Consider the following 14,764-nt stretch of genomic DNA (forward strand, 5'->3'; position numbering starts at 1 on the left):
CACATGGGTTTTGAAATGGAGCAGCCAGATCAAGCAGGGGCAGGGGGGGGCGATTGGCGGCAACAGAGACTGCGACATCAGATCGCCAAGGATCCTGATTTTGATCAAGTTTATGCCATCATCAACCCCGACAAGACTGTATACCTTACCTAGGTAACCCGCCATCATGGTATCTAACGCGAGACCTCTAGCCATCCTGGCCAGCTACATGGTCACGGCTGCGGCTCTCACCGTCCGCTGTATTGGCATCGTCCGTCGTCACCCAGTCCAGAAGGCCAAAAGGAGCGCCGGATCATTAGTGCTTTTCGGCGCGCTGGCCGCGGTCAGCCTCGCAACAACATGGTCGTATATGTTTGGCTATTTCAGGTGGTCCTACTTTGACTGGGCTGCCAATGCCCCAAGCGCGACTGCTGGTGACCAGTTACACTTGGGAGAGTGGCTGCGGGACACATCACTGTTCAAGCAAGCCTGGTTCTCCGCTCTAGAAACGCCAGCTAGAGCATGGTGGACACTTCAGATTTTTGGTTTCTGTGCTATCTGGAGCGTGATGCTCTCTGTCCAAGGTCAATATTTATCCATTCACTAAAAATACCTCAGCACTGACATTTCAAGCAGCCAAGAAGAGAAACATCCCCCATATCTGGGCTTTTATGCTTCTGGGGCAGATTGTTGCCATATCCTTTGCCAGCAATCTTTTCTTCCTTGCTGTGCTTGCACACGATGTCAAGGATGAGAAGAAACCAGCTCAAAGTACACTAAAGCCATCATCGCGGACTTCAGATATCCTGATCCTCGTCGTCAACCTGGCTGTGACCCTCTTTCTGTTCGGAAATCTGGACAGCCCTTACTTTCTCTCTCTGCTCCTTGCGCCACACGTTTTGGCCTTTGTGCCACTTTTGAGGGACGGTATATCATCCGGGAGCACAGAATCCAGCCAACTTCGCGAGCCATCCAAGGTATTGCAATTCGGCATTCTTGCGGCAGTCCTGGCTGCCGGGACATCGCAACCCATTGCCAGTGGGGAGACTTGGAAGAGCATCCTGGACACACTGTATGAGCACCCAGCTGTGAGCAGCGTAGGATGGGACGTGATCTGCTGCTGGGTGAGCTATACCGCGTGGTTCCTCGTCCGGGATTCGGAGTGAGCAAGTCACAAGACAGGACAAATTTGTTGAATTCATTGGGCATATCGCTTCAGTCCTGCTTTAGAACTATTGAAGATATGCTGGAACAGTACAACATTGGCCGGATAGAACGGCTCAAGTAGTCCTGACGCCAAGTCTCTGCCACCGAAATTTCGGACTGTCATGAGCGGCCCGGCCCCCGGGATCAACCCGAAATGCTACCCTACCACCAGGACTTTGAGCTGACCTGCCGTTTGTGGTTGAACTCGCCTTGCAGTGCGCATATATTTGAGCGATAGAATAGCGATCCAGTCAACTACCAATCGACTAAAGTCTTGATCGAGTAGCCAACTGTTACTTCTCATCATGATTGGTCACAAATATTGAAGCTTTAGTTCAACCTCCTGGACAGGGCGAAAGGCAGGGGACAAGCGAAGCAGAGAATCTTACATCACATACCTAACTCGTAGCACTGCATAAAAAGTCCTTTCCGCACTCTCTCTCTTCCGCCTGGTTGTCCCCTTGCATACAGCCTGCAAGCTGAAGGGCTAATCCCGCCCTGAGACCTAAGAATGATTGGCTGATCTGGTCCAGGGACAAAGAACCCCCAATATGGGTTCCCGCAGTTCAGGCGAGACCAGACCGTTGCACGGCTGCCAGTTGTGGACGGGAATATCATCAAACTGCAAGCCACAATGGTCACTTAGTCGGACAAGAAGTCGATTTTCTCCCTGTTATGTAACTTCGTCTCATGCTGTCCACGATCTAGAACAGTGTCAGTCCATGGTTATGGCTGAAGCAGACGATGATCAGAACCTCATCTGGGGTCCTGCTCCAGACCTGGGGAGGGGGCGGTGACGATAGCGATTTTGTTGCTGTATTAGGAACTATCAGGCGAGTCTTTCCAGCATGGACGGTGACCCAGGGCTTGGGGAGTCGTCATGGTTGTCTCTCGGGGGCTAGGAAACGGGTATTTAAGGGGTCGTTGTGTCCTCAGATCACGATATCCATCCCCCATCTCAACACTCACTTTCAAATCCACCTCCACCATGCAACTGCTCGCCATCCTGACCACCTTTCCCCTAACCGCCCTCGCGGTGGTGAATGGCCGTTGTTCCGGCAGCGCCGCCACCGGCACCTGGGGACAAAGCGGCATCTGCATTTCGACCGGCACCTGCAACTCTTTCGGCGGTGTCTTCAAGAGCGGTGCTTGCCCTGGTGACGCGGCCGATATCAGATGCTGCCTCATCGGCCTGGAGGGGTCGACCAACAAGCCATGCGGTGCTCCTCGATCATACTGCGACTGGGACGGACATGCCTGCTGGGGGGTTACGCACAGCGGTATGTTTTTGACTAGTCACCATGGTGTCCAGTCGACTAACATTGGTGCAGGAAAATGTCCCGGTCCGGCGGATTATAGGTGCTGCCAGAGTCTGTAAATAGGCACCTATGCCTGATTCTCGGGAGACTTTCGGTATTGCAGTTGGGCTTCGTGTACAGTGGGAGAAAAGCCATATATATGCATGAGGCTCTTCAGAAATGGAGCGCAATACAGCAACCTTTTTGCGTCTTGTGACTACCAGTGTGATTCGGTCATACAAAGTTAGTGATCCGCAATATGTACAACTGAGCAGTAAGCGTACCTGAAATTCCCTTGGTATTAGCCTTTGCTGTGGACTAGTAGTTCCTCAAACGTCTGTTGTGATTTGATTGCATTAGAGCCAACTCTATCTAGGGATACTCTAGTAATCCCAGACCTGCCCTCAGTTAGGCTGAATAATCTCCCCCTTGATCAAAAATGGCACCACATTCCCCGGCTCAACAAAGAAATCCTCATGCCCCGTCGCCTTGATCAGCGCAGCTATCGTCCCCGAATGAGTCGAAAAGCTGATAATCTGCTCATCATCATGCTCAAATACATCCTCAAGCAAAGCCATCGTACGTGCGGCATGCTCTTGGAGCGTCTCTCTCCCCTCCGTCTTCCAGTATACATCCTCATCCACAAACCCCTCCTCAAACTCAAACTCGGGAAAATTCTCCCTGATCCAGGTGCCATTACGGCGGCGGTCACACGTGTGAAAATGTAGTCTTTCCCTAAGCAACTCCTTGATGATGGGCTTGAAGGGTGGTTTCTCCTGACCGGGGGGTAACTCGATGCCTTCAAATGAGAACTTGCAAGTCTCGAGACAGCGGGCAAGAGGGCTGGCGTAGTAGCGCCTGGGAAGAGGGAGTTTGAGCGTGGTTGCGGCATCCTGCCAAAAGGCGTTCATGGTCATGGCTTGACGGATGCCTTCTAGGGTGAGGTGGGAGTCGAACCAGGTCGAGTTGTCGTCTCCATTGAGCATTACCCATCTTGTCTAGTCAAGGGTGTGGACGTTGGTTAGCATTATGAGATAATTTGGCCAACGGTGATTGGTTCTCACCTCCCACTCAGCTGAGCCGACATCAGACTCTTTGGCATTGTGGTAGCCTTGGCCGTGGCGGGTGACATATATGAGTTTATAGGCCGCTTTTCCTTTCTCGCTTTCATTCCACGAGTTGAGGAGATTGACAAACCTCTCCCATGGCTGTTTTGAGCGTTGGGGGTCGAAAGCCTCGTCGGTGGGGTAGGGTTGATCAATTAGACCCATACCCGGCATCGTAGGCTGATGGTTGTAAGCAATCATGTCATGCTCAATGACACCCAAGAGATTAAGAGACATACCACCTCATTCCTCGGGCCGCGGCCTGCCATTTGGAAGTAGCCGGGAACGGCTGTGAATCGATATTTGGGTGCCATGGTCTTCAGTGCTGCCAAGGATTTCATAGATTCAGATTCAGATGAAGCGATCGGATGAGAGACAGATGGTGGGGCAGTCAATGAGAGTGTAGGGAAGGACATCAGGAGAAGCAGCTTGAGCATGGACCAGCCTGACCAATGCCCCGCGCCCGTAGCATGCTGTCCAATCATTGTGAACATGTGCGAAGTCTTGGGTGTTGCAGATGGCGATGCTGTCTGATGTTGGGAATGCAGAGGGAAAACATCACACAGCCATATTAGCTCATATTCTGTCGAGGTTTCTACATGTGCGTAAGCCCTACTTAAAATTCATGGCTTGATGGCTTTGATGGTTTGAAGTGAAAATTGATGTGATGTCACCTGCGAAGGACCCTAACCCTACAACTGAACCAAACCTGAGGAACGCCCAGGGTGGGGTCCAAGCTGTTGACGGGAAACCGCCATCCTGGGATCACAGCGTCATCGCTCGGTCCCCATCCCACTGAACACCATCGTGCCTTACTATTTATTACCAGCAAACTCAAGCCACCGGAATCCCCAACAAATGGCCAAAGCAAAGAAACTCTCCAAAGCTCCAACCTCGGACACTGCCTCCACAAACAGCGCCGGATCCTCCTCGGCGCCAACTACCACGCCCTCCTGGTACGTACTTTTACTCTTCCATAATCGATATATCCTCACCTACTAATTAGTCTTCCATTCCCAGGTTGACCGACTCCCTCCCCCTCCCCGCACTCATCGTCCTCGACCTAGACTACACCCTCTGGCCCTTCTACTCAGACATCCACATCTCGCCCCCCATCCGCTCCCTCTCCCCCTTTGTACTATCCGACCGAAACGGCGAGTACTTCTCCCTCTTCCCCGACGCCCCCGCCATCCTCCGCCTCCTCTCCTCCCCACAATGCAACATCCGCCTGGCTGTCGCGTCTAAATCCCCAGTCGGCGATCTATGTCGTGAAGTGCTCAAATCACTACGATTACCCGAGACGGAGATACGAGGGCAGCCGAAAAAGGTGATTGATGTCTTTACAACAGGCGGGGGCGGAGGGCTGGAGATTTATGAGAGCTCAAAACTACGGCATTTCGAGGTGATTGCCAAACGGACGGGGGTGCGGTACGAGGATATGCTGTTTTTTGATGACGAGAGGCCTAATTTCGAGGTAGAGAGCGTAGGAGTGACGATGAAGCTTGTTGGCAGACAAGGGCTGTGCTGGGAGGAGCTGGAAAAGGGGATACAGCTTTGGAGGGAGAGAAAGGGTATTGTTCCAGCTACTGCTGGCGGTAGCGGTTCATATGCTGGAGGGAGATGGTAACTATGTATTTGTCATGGATAAAGCATGGCGTCGGGGTGTTTTGTTACTGAAAAAAGAATACTACGGCTATTTATGCTGATATGATATACACACAGCGCAGCTGGACCCCCAAAAAAGAGCTGCATTTCTATTGCTACACCCCAAACATATGCCATCAACGGAAGAAAAAGGAGAGGTATCAAACTGCGCGCGCTCAAGAGCCCAAATCCCAAGCACAAGCACAAAGAGGAAAAAAGCCCGCAATGTTCTACCCTTAGCCAGAAACACAACACCGGCAACAAACACCATGCAACGCAACCTTCTAAGCCTTGACCGCGGCCGGCTTCTGCTCCTCCGCAACCGCATCAGGCACCGCAACGGCGGCAACCTTTTCCGAAATCTCCGCCGTAGACGGCTTGTCATTCGACGAAGAGACCGACAGCGCCTTGACGCCCTCCATCGAAGCCTCGATCTTGGCCTCCTGCTCCTCCTTCACGCCAGCAACGGCCGCCGCCGGCTCTTCCACCTTGGGAAACGGCGACGGAATGCTGCAAATCTTTTCTCTTCTTTGCTTTCCGTCCTGTCTGCCGACCGCATACAACTCGAGAGTGTTGCCATCCTCGGACGGGACCCAATAAGCTGGCCCCCTGGGGAAGTCGGTGTGCCCCTTTACCCAGGTGATCGCCTCTTTTATCCTGGGGTCGACGTTTGGCCGGTCAAAGAATTCGAATTCCAGCTCGCCGCCGTACGCCTTGGGGATGTTTCTCGGCTCCATGAATCTTTCCAGCTCGGTCTTGACTTCTGCCGCGGAGAGGATGAAGATCTTGGAGACGGTGATGGGGTCGAACCACCTCTTGATCCAGCCCCAGACTGTGCTAAAGAAGTAAGGGGCGCCGATGATGAAGATGCGGTCGAGGGTCTCGGGGTAGTGGGCTGTGGCGAGTGTCGAGGCGGCCTGCATGTGTGACTTTAGGTTCCAGAACATGCGCAGCGATACCTGGGAGACGTCAACGATGTTGGTGCTGAGGGTGATGGGGGTCTCGGCGTTGTCGCGGTCTTTCATGGCCGAGCAGAGGGGCTGCGCAAATCGGGTGAGGTTCTCGTACAGGGCAAACAGCCTAAGGAGCTTCTCGGGTGTTGACCCATCAGTCTTTGCCAGACTGGCGCTCGTCGACTCGGCCTTCTTCTCGTAGTTGGCGACCGTCTTACTGTCGAGATGGCGGATCTGGAAGAGGTAAATCGGGATGCCGCGCCTGTCTCGTCTGCCCGTCCATTGGGGGTACTGTTACTGGCTGTCAGAGTGCGCTTCCTGATTGTTCAGACACAGAGGACCTACCAAGCTCCTCGTCTCCTCGTACGCCTCCACATCAATCGTGTCATACAGCACCTCCAACTGGTTCGCCTTGCGCCAGTCCTCGGTGTCCTTGAACTGCTTGTACGCATCCTCCACAATCCACCTCCTCGCCCGCAGAAATCGTCTGTCAAACCGTGCATTAGCCGTGCGCCCCTCAACACTCCGTACCTGCGCCGCTTTGCACTGCGGTGCTCTCCACCCCATATGTGACATCATAACCAAGAGAAATAAGACGAAAAATATAAAAACAAATTAGAAAAAAAAAAGTCTTACAGCAAAGTCCAATCCTCATGCGACGGTTTCTCCCCAGGCGCATGTGTATACAACCCCTTCTCCCCCAAGAAGATCTTGAAATCCTGCAGCGCCTTCTCCTGCTCGGCGGTCAAGTGTCCGAAATGTCCATGAGGGTACCCGAACTCGTCTCCGCCGGTGGTGGCCGTGGCAGAAGGGACTTGTTCCACTGGTGAGCCCGCCATTGTGTTTTCTTTTGTCTCTCAAGTAACCCTCTAAAATATGTTTATTCCTGAGACTGCCTCGCTGACAATGGTGACAGAATTCCACTGAGAGTTTTTCGATCACGAATACCAACGGCGCAGCAACAGCAGCAGAAGCAGCAGCGCGCAAATGCAAAAATGCGGGGTGCTTGTGCTGGCTTAGGTGAGAACGGTTCGCGCGCGCAGAGTCAAGTCGATGACAACCTGGAAGTAACGACGTTTAGCCTCCCCCCCCAAAAAAGATGATCGAGGTCAATACACAGAGAGCGTGAGATGACGGGTGGACTAGTTTAAACCAAGATTGAAGAGGATGACAAAAGGGACCAGAAAATGCTTCCGATTCCTGTCGCAGGTCCGGAGTCCCAACTCGCCGAACAGGCCGAGAAATAGGAAATGAATTGCCCACGCGCGCCCGCAGAAGCCCCACCAAGCGCTGGAATCGCAGCGTCCTCGTTGGCTCCCGACTCACCTACGCCGCTGTCCCGCACCAGCCGGAGCTCGGACCCGGTGCCCCAAAATGTGATTGCTGACAGGTAACTCCGTAAATGCTCACTGCCTCGCATCGCTTCTCGCTTTGAAGCAAGCCGCAACCAACAAAACAAAACAGAAGCAAAAAGGGGGCTGGGCCAATGTATCAGATTCCAATCACTTCGCTTGACAGAGGCAGCTACCAAAGATAACAAGCACCAATGACACAACATCCATGACCATATTCTAGCCCGAGGCAACCAGCCCTCACATTCCATTGCCGACGACAAGAAGCTTTTTTGGTTCTCAATAGCCCCCCAATGACGCCAATAATCACAAACCCCCTGTCTGCCCTCTACTCTTCATCCGCACTCTCTTCCTCGTCGTCTTCCTCCTCCGCTTCCTCCTCTGCAGCATCTTCCTCGGCAATAACAGGACCCTCCTTCTCCAGTCTGAGCCACTCGTCCCATTCTGGGAAGAGCTCCTCATCCTCCACTGGGACACCAAGGGACTTGGCCACACGCCCCTTCTTGTTCTTCTCCAGCCTGTCTTTCCACTCAGCTACAATGGCAGGGGCAAGACTTGGCTTGTATGTCTGCGCAAAGAGCACTGCCTCGGCGTGACGGTTTGTCTTGGTGAGGATCTCAACACACCCGGGCACATCGCCCAGGAGCCACTTGCTGCTGAAAGCAATGTTGTGAGCACCCGCAGCCGACGCCTGCTCCGCCAGCTTGGCGAGACCTTCACGGTCCGACGTGGAGCTGTAGACCAGCAACAAGGAGCCGAGATCCTTGGAGTTGACGAAACACTCGGTGGCAAGAGGGATATCCCAGGCGGCGAGACCGGCGTCGCCCAAAGTCTTCCACTTGTGGTCCGAGTCAGACTGTCTGGCCAGTTCAACCGCAACATCCAGTTGATTCAGGGCAAGAGCGAGGTCAAACTTGTGCTCAGGATCCGTAGCCACTTCAAGCGCCAATTCCTTGTGACCCTGTCCCTCGAGGAAGCGGGCGATTTTGTTGAGTTGGTCTTGGGGGATGCTGGGGAGGAGTTCGGCCGCCGTCTCCATGTCCTGACGGAGCACCAAGGTTTGATACTCAAGGACTGGGAGGGAGAGGGCGAAGGATGTGACGGAGAGGTCCTTGTCAGTCAGGTAAACGCGGCTGTCACGCTGGAGGTACCCGAGAATATACATGGGCTTGTCGAAGTGAGACACGGTGTAGGTCTGGTCACCCACAAGGTAGTTCAGCCTATTGGTGCCATTCGTGTAGATGAGGACATCACCCAGCCATTCGGCCGATCGGATGCTGTGGCCTTGTTAGTAATGTTGTGGAAAGTGTACAAGCCGATTGACACATACCTTTCACTAATGTCGGTAATGACATCGAAGGCCTCCTCGACGCCATCCTCCTCGACCTTGCCGGACTGCACAGCCTCGTTGTAGTTCTCACGGGAAAATCTGAGAACATAGCAAGAGTCCTCGCAAGCCAGAGCAACGAGCTCACCACTTTCGCTCCAGTAGACCTGCTTAGGCTCAACCTCGATGCGCCGGACAAGACCACCCGTTTGCCAGTCAAAGAACGAAATACCACCCTGGCCTTTGACACCGAGCAACACGCCACCAGTGAGCCCGTCGGCAGCAAACGGCACGTCGAGACCGCCCTTCTTCTCCTGGAAGTTCTTGAACACCTTGATGCTGGTTGGCGATTCGCGGATCGCAAAGTCGTTTGAGTTCTCCTTGGAGGCCCAGACGAAGTCGAGAGCCGAACCGAAAGCCTTGTTGCGCCACGCCAGGGCAGTGTAGATGATGTACTCGCCGTCGCCGCAAATGGCGGCGAAACGGCCGTTGGGTGAGTGAAGCAAAGCCTGAGGGTAGATTTCGGCGTTGCCTAGCTCCTTGGTGGAGAAGGTGATTGGCTCGTTATCCTTGGTCGCGTCGCCCGCCTTGATAACGGCGGAAACGACCTCGTTGTGTCTGGCCCAGATAATCTTTCCAGACCCATCCATGGACACCGCCGGTTCTTCCCTGCCAAGTTTAATCACCACGGATCCCTCATCGAAACCAACCGCGATGCCCTGCTTGCCCTTCTGGTAGGCCACACACCAAGCTCTCTCAAGCCCATAGTTGAGGGTTTGCTCATGACGGTAGGTGTTGGCGTTCCATATCCTCACGGTGCCCTGCAAGTTGGTATCAGCATCTGATCAAGCGAGAGATCTCATCCAATAAACCTACATCTTCGGAACCAGAAATGATGATTGGAAGCTCGGGATGGTAGCACGCAAAAGAAACGTTATTTGTGTGACCCTCAAGCGTCGCAATCAAACTCTTGGTGGTGTAATCCCACACTTTCACCGTGCGCTATAGCAGCTCGTCAGTAAGATTGTCCAGTACCCAAGGACATCCAAACCTACGTCATCTGAGGTGGTAAGAAGGTAGGGCTTGTCGCTGTGAGGGTAGTAGTCGACATGGTTGACACCCTTGGTCTCGTGGGCTTCAAGTTGGAAGTTTGGTGTGGAGGAACCCAAGCTCCAGATCTTGACCGTCCTGTCCAAGCAGGCCGAGGCGAAGGTGTTGGTGTCTTTCGGGTTGATGGCGAGGGACATGACATAGTCTGAAAGCACGTCAGTCATTCTGTCGGATTCATAAGTGGCTCCCAAAACCTACGCGAGTTGCCCTCAAACACCCTGACGTTTTTCCACCCCTTCTCCCAGTCCCAGAGCTTGATTGTCATGTCATCACTGGCCGTGAGAACAAAGGGCTGTGTTGGGTGGACGGCGATCGCACGGATGTAGTCGGGATGCGCCTCAAAGGTTGTGATCTTCTCGCTGGTGTTGTAGTTGTATACCCGAATTTGGCTGTCGTCCTCGGTCAGCTCTCTGCCCAACACCACACCACCCACGCAACCTCGGGTATGCCATACAAATCATCGGAACCACAGACAATCCAGTTCTTTCGCGCAACGAAGCGACCAGCGCGCACTGGAACATCGGTAAGCTCGAAGGTCTTGACGACCTGTTGCGTCTCGTACGACCAAATGTAGACATGGCCGCTATAGAGGGTAGCTGTTCGAAATAGGGTCAGTCTCGTGTCGTCTCGAGCGGAGGTCGCGCGAGGGCATACTCAAGATCCATGGCTCTGTCGGATGGAAGTCGATGCCTTTGACACGCTGTCGGCAAACTATGTCAGCAAACATGGCGAGCGGTTGCGCGCCGGGCCCCCATGGCCAGGGCTGGAGGGAGATCACAAACCTCAGAGCGAGCAAAGAGTTGGCGCTGTATGTTTAGAGACATGTTAGCCGGTGTAATGAACGAGACACTCAACCAAAAGTATGGCAAGAAAACATTGCCAAGGGATCAGAGGCTGGACGAGCATGAGAGCGTCGTGAGCAACCGCCAGCCGTGATGCAAGACAGCGGATTGTACGCAGGGGGACCTGGAGCTTGTGGCCAGATCATGGGTGACACAACCCGGCATTCAAGGGAGCGAAAGCAAATGTGCGACTTGCCTTGACGTCCAACCTCATGTTGGCCAATGTGTATTATCTCGAGTCTCGGTGTGGGATGTTTGAGAAAGGAGCGGCTCTCGAGCTCGGGGGAGCTTGTTCGGCGGGGTGGATCGGTTCACGCTGCTTGACCGCAAAAGGGGAATCTCGAAATCGTCACAAGGAGGCAGCAGTTCGTCAATTATACGTCAGGCGACGGCAGTCATGTAAATAAATCTGGCTGGAAGATGGTCGGGCCAGATGTCACTGCCACAGAGTGTGGGAAGCCAGCGATAAAGGGGGGATGGATGCCGTCGTTGTTTTAAGTTGCCGGCCACGTATCGAGAGGTTCTGGACGCAATTTCGCCGATGTGGTCTCAGCAGCAGCTGCAAGTGGGTGGGCTCCAATATTAGGTAAGGTTCAGGTTCGTGCTCCAGTCCATCTGGGGAACAGTTTGCAACCTAAAATTCCAGGCTAAAAGCGCACAGACCACGTTTGCTGTCAATGAAATGCCAAGGTCTCCAGCTGGCCTGAGGTCTTGACTGCAGCTGCTCCTCATCAAATCAACTCGGCAGTTCACGATAGCTTCAATTGTGCCCAGCCAGCATTTTTCAATCGCCGCAATTTTTGGCCATGTAATCCAACGGGGGACGCTGCGGATAGGTGCGCTACACTACCGTGGTATGGACCATTTAACGCTACATATCTAGCTAGCTCACAGAACGCAAAGACGCAAGACAGCAAGTGAACAAACATCTAGTACAAAACTAAGTCTTCGACACTTCTCCAAGATATGCTAGCTCTTACTTGTCTAGTAACCGAAACTCCTAATTAAAACACCAACCCGCTCTAAGAAGCATACTTTGTTATAACACGTATCATCATCAACCAATGCCAGAAAAATACCAAACGCCGTGTCCATGTGTCCCGGAATCGACTCCGCGATGTTCCTTTCCGACGCTAAATGAAACCTTCGCTTTATCCCATCAAGGTGCCTTGACCATCAACGCCGTCAAATGACAAGAACTACCCGAAATTCAACACAGCACGACCTTACTCCTCATTCGAATCGGCCTGGACACGCTTGACAATGTCGACCACCTGAGGGTAGAGCTTTTCACTTGGCTGCAAACCGCAAACTTCCTGGACAACCTCTTCAGGCTTCTTCTCCTCCATGATTTTGGCAAGCTCAAACGACTCGTCGTCGCCCTCGACGTTCTGGAAGCGGAATGCCATCTCGGCAGCATCAAGTAGGGCTGAACAGTCCTTGCCGTTTTCCGCGAGCTCGGCAGCGGGGCCGATGAACCGCTCTTTTCGGCTCAGCTTCCGGAGCGGGGCACGACCCACACGCTCAACCGCATCCTCCAAGTGGGGGTTGCTGATGCGCCTAACAATCTTGTCGACGTACTGCTTCTGCTCCTCCTCGTCGATGCCGTGTTTCTCGGTGATGAGGTCAGCCGTCTCCTTGAGAGCGTTCTTGACCTCGTCCCGGATGTCCTTGTCTTGTAGGGCATCGTACACGGTGCTCTTGCGGCGAGTGTAGCCGTAGTACGCAGCAGTGGCGTGGCCAGTGTTGACAGTGTACAGCTTGCGCTCAATGAAGGGCTGGAGGTTGTCGACCCACTTGATGCCCTTGATGTCTGGGACGGCCCATTCCTTGAACGGGGTCTTCTCGACAACCCACTCATAGAACTTCTCAAGCTTCACATCGAGGCCGGCATCGGGGTCTTGGGCCGGGACGATGCGGTCAATGGCCGAGTTGGCAAAGGTGGCACGCTTATCGTAATCCTCGAGGAGAGCGGGGTTGGTGTTCTCGGGAGACTTTATGAACTCGGCAAGAGTGTCGGTGGCGCCGATGGCGTTCTCGCAGGCAATGACAGCGGCGGGAGTCAGATCCGTCGAGCGGGCGGCGAGACCCTTGGCAATTACTGGCGCGAGGAACTTGAGGATGTTAGGGCCGACGGAGCAGGTGACCACATCGGCCGTCGCGATCTCCTCGACCAAAGCCGCCTCATTTGACCTCGAGTTGATGGCCCGGTAGTTGGTGATGGTCTTCTCGGTGGTGCCCTCAGCGCCAACCTCGATCACCTTGTAGCTCTTGTGGGTGTTGAGCTTGCTGACGGTGGCATCGTTGACCTCGGCAAAGATGACTTCATACCCCGATTCGTGGAGGAAGCAAGCAACAAAGCCACGGCCTACACCAGCAACGTTAGCAACCGGTCTATGACGGCGGCACCGCTGAACACGGGAAGGCCACGGGAAGGCCACGGGATAGACACTGGACCGGGTCGGGATTGGGAATAGGGAGCGGACGCCACTTACCAATGTTTCCGGCGCCAAAGTGGACAGCCTTCTTGGGAGTATTTCTCTCCATGTTTACGGATATGTGTATGTGTGTGGTGAAAAAGTAGTACGAGTGAGTGGAGAGGGAAGAGTGATCAGGGCAGCGGGATGCAAAGATCAACAAGGTTTAGATCAAAGGTGGAAATAAAAAGTTGTAAGATACGACGAGGTGATGTCGAGTTCAAAGGGTTGAAGTTGAAGTGTCGGAGACTTTATGTTGTGGAGAGAGGATCTGCAGATGATGTCGATGGATTGCTGGATGCTATGGAGAAGATGGGGAGGGACGGTTTGGCACAACGAGGAAAGGCCATTTGCTTTATACTATCGTGAGATAGAAAGCGTCGCTGGGCTTTTGTGGACCTGAAGCTTGTGGTTTCCCTTTGGGGCCCCAGGGCCCATGGGCCTTGGATCCGTCAACCTACCTCTTCAGAGAGTGCTGGTGAAGGAACAAGGGCATCATTGATCGGTGGGTCCACAGTGACGGCTGTGTGGCTTGCGGTCGCTAAACGGAAGGACGGAGAGGGCAGGGTGCAGCCCGGGTGGCAGGCCTGCAGCTCCCCACCGTCCCAAAACAAGGTGCCCCCACTCTGCCTGTGACGAGGGGCGGCGCTGCACCACGTTCAGTTCCCGCTCTTCCGTTTTGCCAGCCACGACCAAAACGCTGCTTCATCAAAAAATAAAGTAGGTAAGCATTCTTGCATGCTGTGGCCTGTTGACCAGTCGTTGACCAGCAGGCGACCCATCTGCTTTGCTTTGCTTTAATTATCTATCTACTGGTTGAAAACATCCATAGCAGAAAGGTGAAACTAACAGCACCTCTACGCTTAATCCCACTCACTGGTCACCATGGCCAACGAAAGACGTAAAGAGACTTCGGGGCCAGGGAAGCGCCAGCTCGATGATGAACACCACTACTATTGGGCTCGATGTCAAATCTTAGCTAGGTAGGGTATCATGAGCAGAATCTCGGTGTCCCAAACACCGCCGCAGCTCTCGAGACATGGCGCCTCCCAACATGCAACGCATGCGAGCACCACGCAGGTAATCTGCATCTATGATAATACTCATACTAACAGTCCGACCATTTCTTGCTTCCGGCTCTCTACCTGTCATCCTTCGGCGCTGGTCACGGATGAGGTTGTCGTCACACCTCCTGCTGTGTTACCTGAGATTCCCGTCCGGTGTGTTTACACCAGGTTTGTTGTCGACCGCCACGGTGTTGAGATCTAAGCTATACCTCAGCACCCTGCCCACAAAATAATTGAAACAGCAAAAGTAAGCTGGCCCATGTGATGTTGTAAACTATGCCTCGAAAGAAATCAAAAGGCCTTTGAATTATCTATGAGGGCCTCTTACTTATCCTTAAAGACCTATTAATTATATTTAAAAGCCCAATAGCTATTCTTTAAGGTGTAGCTCGTAATATAATAT

General features: G+C 53.4%; 7 protein-coding genes across 7 annotated transcripts; 3 read left to right on the plus strand and 4 right to left on the minus strand.

Moving 5' to 3' along the window:
* Window positions 1–69: 69 nt before the first annotated feature.
* On the plus strand, window positions 70–1,614 carry QC761_610200 (uncharacterized protein). Its single transcript, XM_062881432.1, has 2 exons — window positions 70–563; window positions 616–1,614. Exons 1-2 carry the CDS (start codon window positions 167–169, stop codon window positions 1,143–1,145), a joined length of 927 nt encoding a protein of 308 aa, XP_062730170.1. The 5' UTR covers window positions 70–166; the 3' UTR covers window positions 1,146–1,614.
* Window positions 1,615–1,858: 244 nt separating this feature from the next.
* On the minus strand, window positions 1,859–4,083 carry PMU1 (putative phosphoglycerate mutase pmu1; the record flags this gene model as incomplete). The annotated part of the gene is made up of 4 exons (XM_062881434.1): window positions 1,859–1,889; window positions 1,941–3,481; window positions 3,548–3,769; window positions 3,829–4,083. The coding sequence occupies 3 exons, from the start codon at window positions 4,081–4,083 to the stop codon at window positions 2,888–2,890; spliced, it is 1,071 nt and encodes a 356-aa protein (XP_062730171.1). The 3' UTR covers window positions 1,859–1,889; window positions 1,941–2,887.
* Window positions 1,916–2,635, plus strand: QC761_610210 (uncharacterized protein). The gene is made up of 2 exons (XM_062881433.1): window positions 1,916–2,467; window positions 2,517–2,635. The coding sequence occupies exons 1-2, from the start codon at window positions 2,066–2,068 to the stop codon at window positions 2,565–2,567; spliced, it is 453 nt and encodes a 150-aa protein (XP_062730172.1). The 5' UTR covers window positions 1,916–2,065; the 3' UTR covers window positions 2,568–2,635.
* Window positions 4,084–4,382: 299 nt separating the features above from the next.
* Window positions 4,383–5,334, plus strand: QC761_610230 (uncharacterized protein). Its single transcript, XM_062881435.1, has 2 exons — window positions 4,383–4,545; window positions 4,610–5,334. Exons 1-2 carry the CDS (start codon window positions 4,448–4,450, stop codon window positions 5,214–5,216), a joined length of 705 nt encoding a protein of 234 aa, XP_062730173.1. The 5' UTR covers window positions 4,383–4,447; the 3' UTR covers window positions 5,217–5,334.
* Window positions 5,335–5,517: 183 nt separating this feature from the next.
* Window positions 5,518–7,025, minus strand: QC761_610240 (uncharacterized protein; the record flags this gene model as incomplete). The annotated part of the gene is made up of 3 exons (XM_062881436.1): window positions 5,518–6,477; window positions 6,532–6,673; window positions 6,823–7,025. 3 exons carry the CDS (start codon window positions 7,023–7,025, stop codon window positions 5,518–5,520), a joined length of 1,305 nt encoding a protein of 434 aa, XP_062730174.1.
* Window positions 7,026–7,866: 841 nt separating this feature from the next.
* SEC27 (Coatomer subunit beta') lies at window positions 7,867–11,358 on the minus strand (the record flags this gene model as incomplete). Its single annotated transcript, XM_062881437.1, has 9 exons — window positions 11,032–11,358; window positions 10,758–10,799; window positions 10,630–10,675; window positions 10,430–10,571; window positions 10,174–10,364; window positions 9,921–10,120; window positions 9,742–9,867; window positions 8,869–9,686; window positions 7,867–8,815 (listed from the first exon to the last, which is right to left on the minus strand). The coding sequence occupies exons 2-9, from the start codon at window positions 10,797–10,799 to the stop codon at window positions 7,867–7,869; spliced, it is 2,514 nt and encodes an 837-aa protein (XP_062730175.1). The 5' UTR covers window positions 11,032–11,358.
* A 348-nt stretch (window positions 11,359–11,706) lies between these two features.
* Window positions 11,707–14,597, minus strand: QC761_610260 (uncharacterized protein). Its single transcript, XM_062881438.1, is given in 3 exon segments — window positions 11,707–13,185; window positions 13,313–13,769; window positions 13,783–14,597. The coding sequence occupies 2 exon segments, from the start codon at window positions 13,362–13,364 to the stop codon at window positions 12,044–12,046; spliced, it is 1,194 nt and encodes a 397-aa protein (XP_062730176.1). The 5' UTR covers window positions 13,365–13,769; window positions 13,783–14,597; the 3' UTR covers window positions 11,707–12,043.
* Between the last annotated feature and the right edge of the window lie 167 nt (window positions 14,598–14,764).

This window comes from Podospora bellae-mahoneyi, chromosome 6 (assembly GCF_035222275.1).
Source record: "Podospora bellae-mahoneyi strain CBS 112042 chromosome 6, whole genome shotgun sequence".
Taxonomy (NCBI): Eukaryota; Fungi; Ascomycota; class Sordariomycetes; order Sordariales; family Podosporaceae; genus Podospora; species Podospora bellae-mahoneyi.

Bases quoted from the DNA above. Each gene is read 5' to 3' on its own strand.
- QC761_610200 (XM_062881432.1), top strand. From the start codon at position 167: ATGGTATCTAACGCGAGACCTCTAGCCATCCTGGCCAGCTACATGGTC. The intron at 564-615 runs GTCAATATTTAT...CATTTCAAGCAG, and splicing joins CGTGATGCTCTCTGTCCAAG to CCAAGAAGAGAAACATCCCC.
- QC761_610210 (XM_062881433.1), top strand. From the start codon at position 2,066: ATGGTTGTCTCTCGGGGGCTAGGAAACGGGTATTTAAGGGGTCGTTGT. The intron at 2,468-2,516 runs ATGTTTTTGACT...ACATTGGTGCAG, and splicing joins GGGGGGTTACGCACAGCGGT to GAAAATGTCCCGGTCCGGCG.
- QC761_610230 (XM_062881435.1), top strand. From the start codon at position 4,448: ATGGCCAAAGCAAAGAAACTCTCCAAAGCTCCAACCTCGGACACTGCC. The intron at 4,546-4,609 runs GTACGTACTTTT...TTCCATTCCCAG, and splicing joins CCAACTACCACGCCCTCCTG to GTTGACCGACTCCCTCCCCC.
- QC761_610260 (XM_062881438.1), bottom strand. From the start codon at position 13,364: ATGGAGAGAAATACTCCCAAGAAGGCTGTCCACTTTGGCGCCGGAAAC. The intron at 13,186-13,312 runs GTAAGTGGCGTC...TTGCTGGTGTAG, and splicing joins CTTTGGCGCCGGAAACATTG to GCCGTGGCTTTGTTGCTTGC.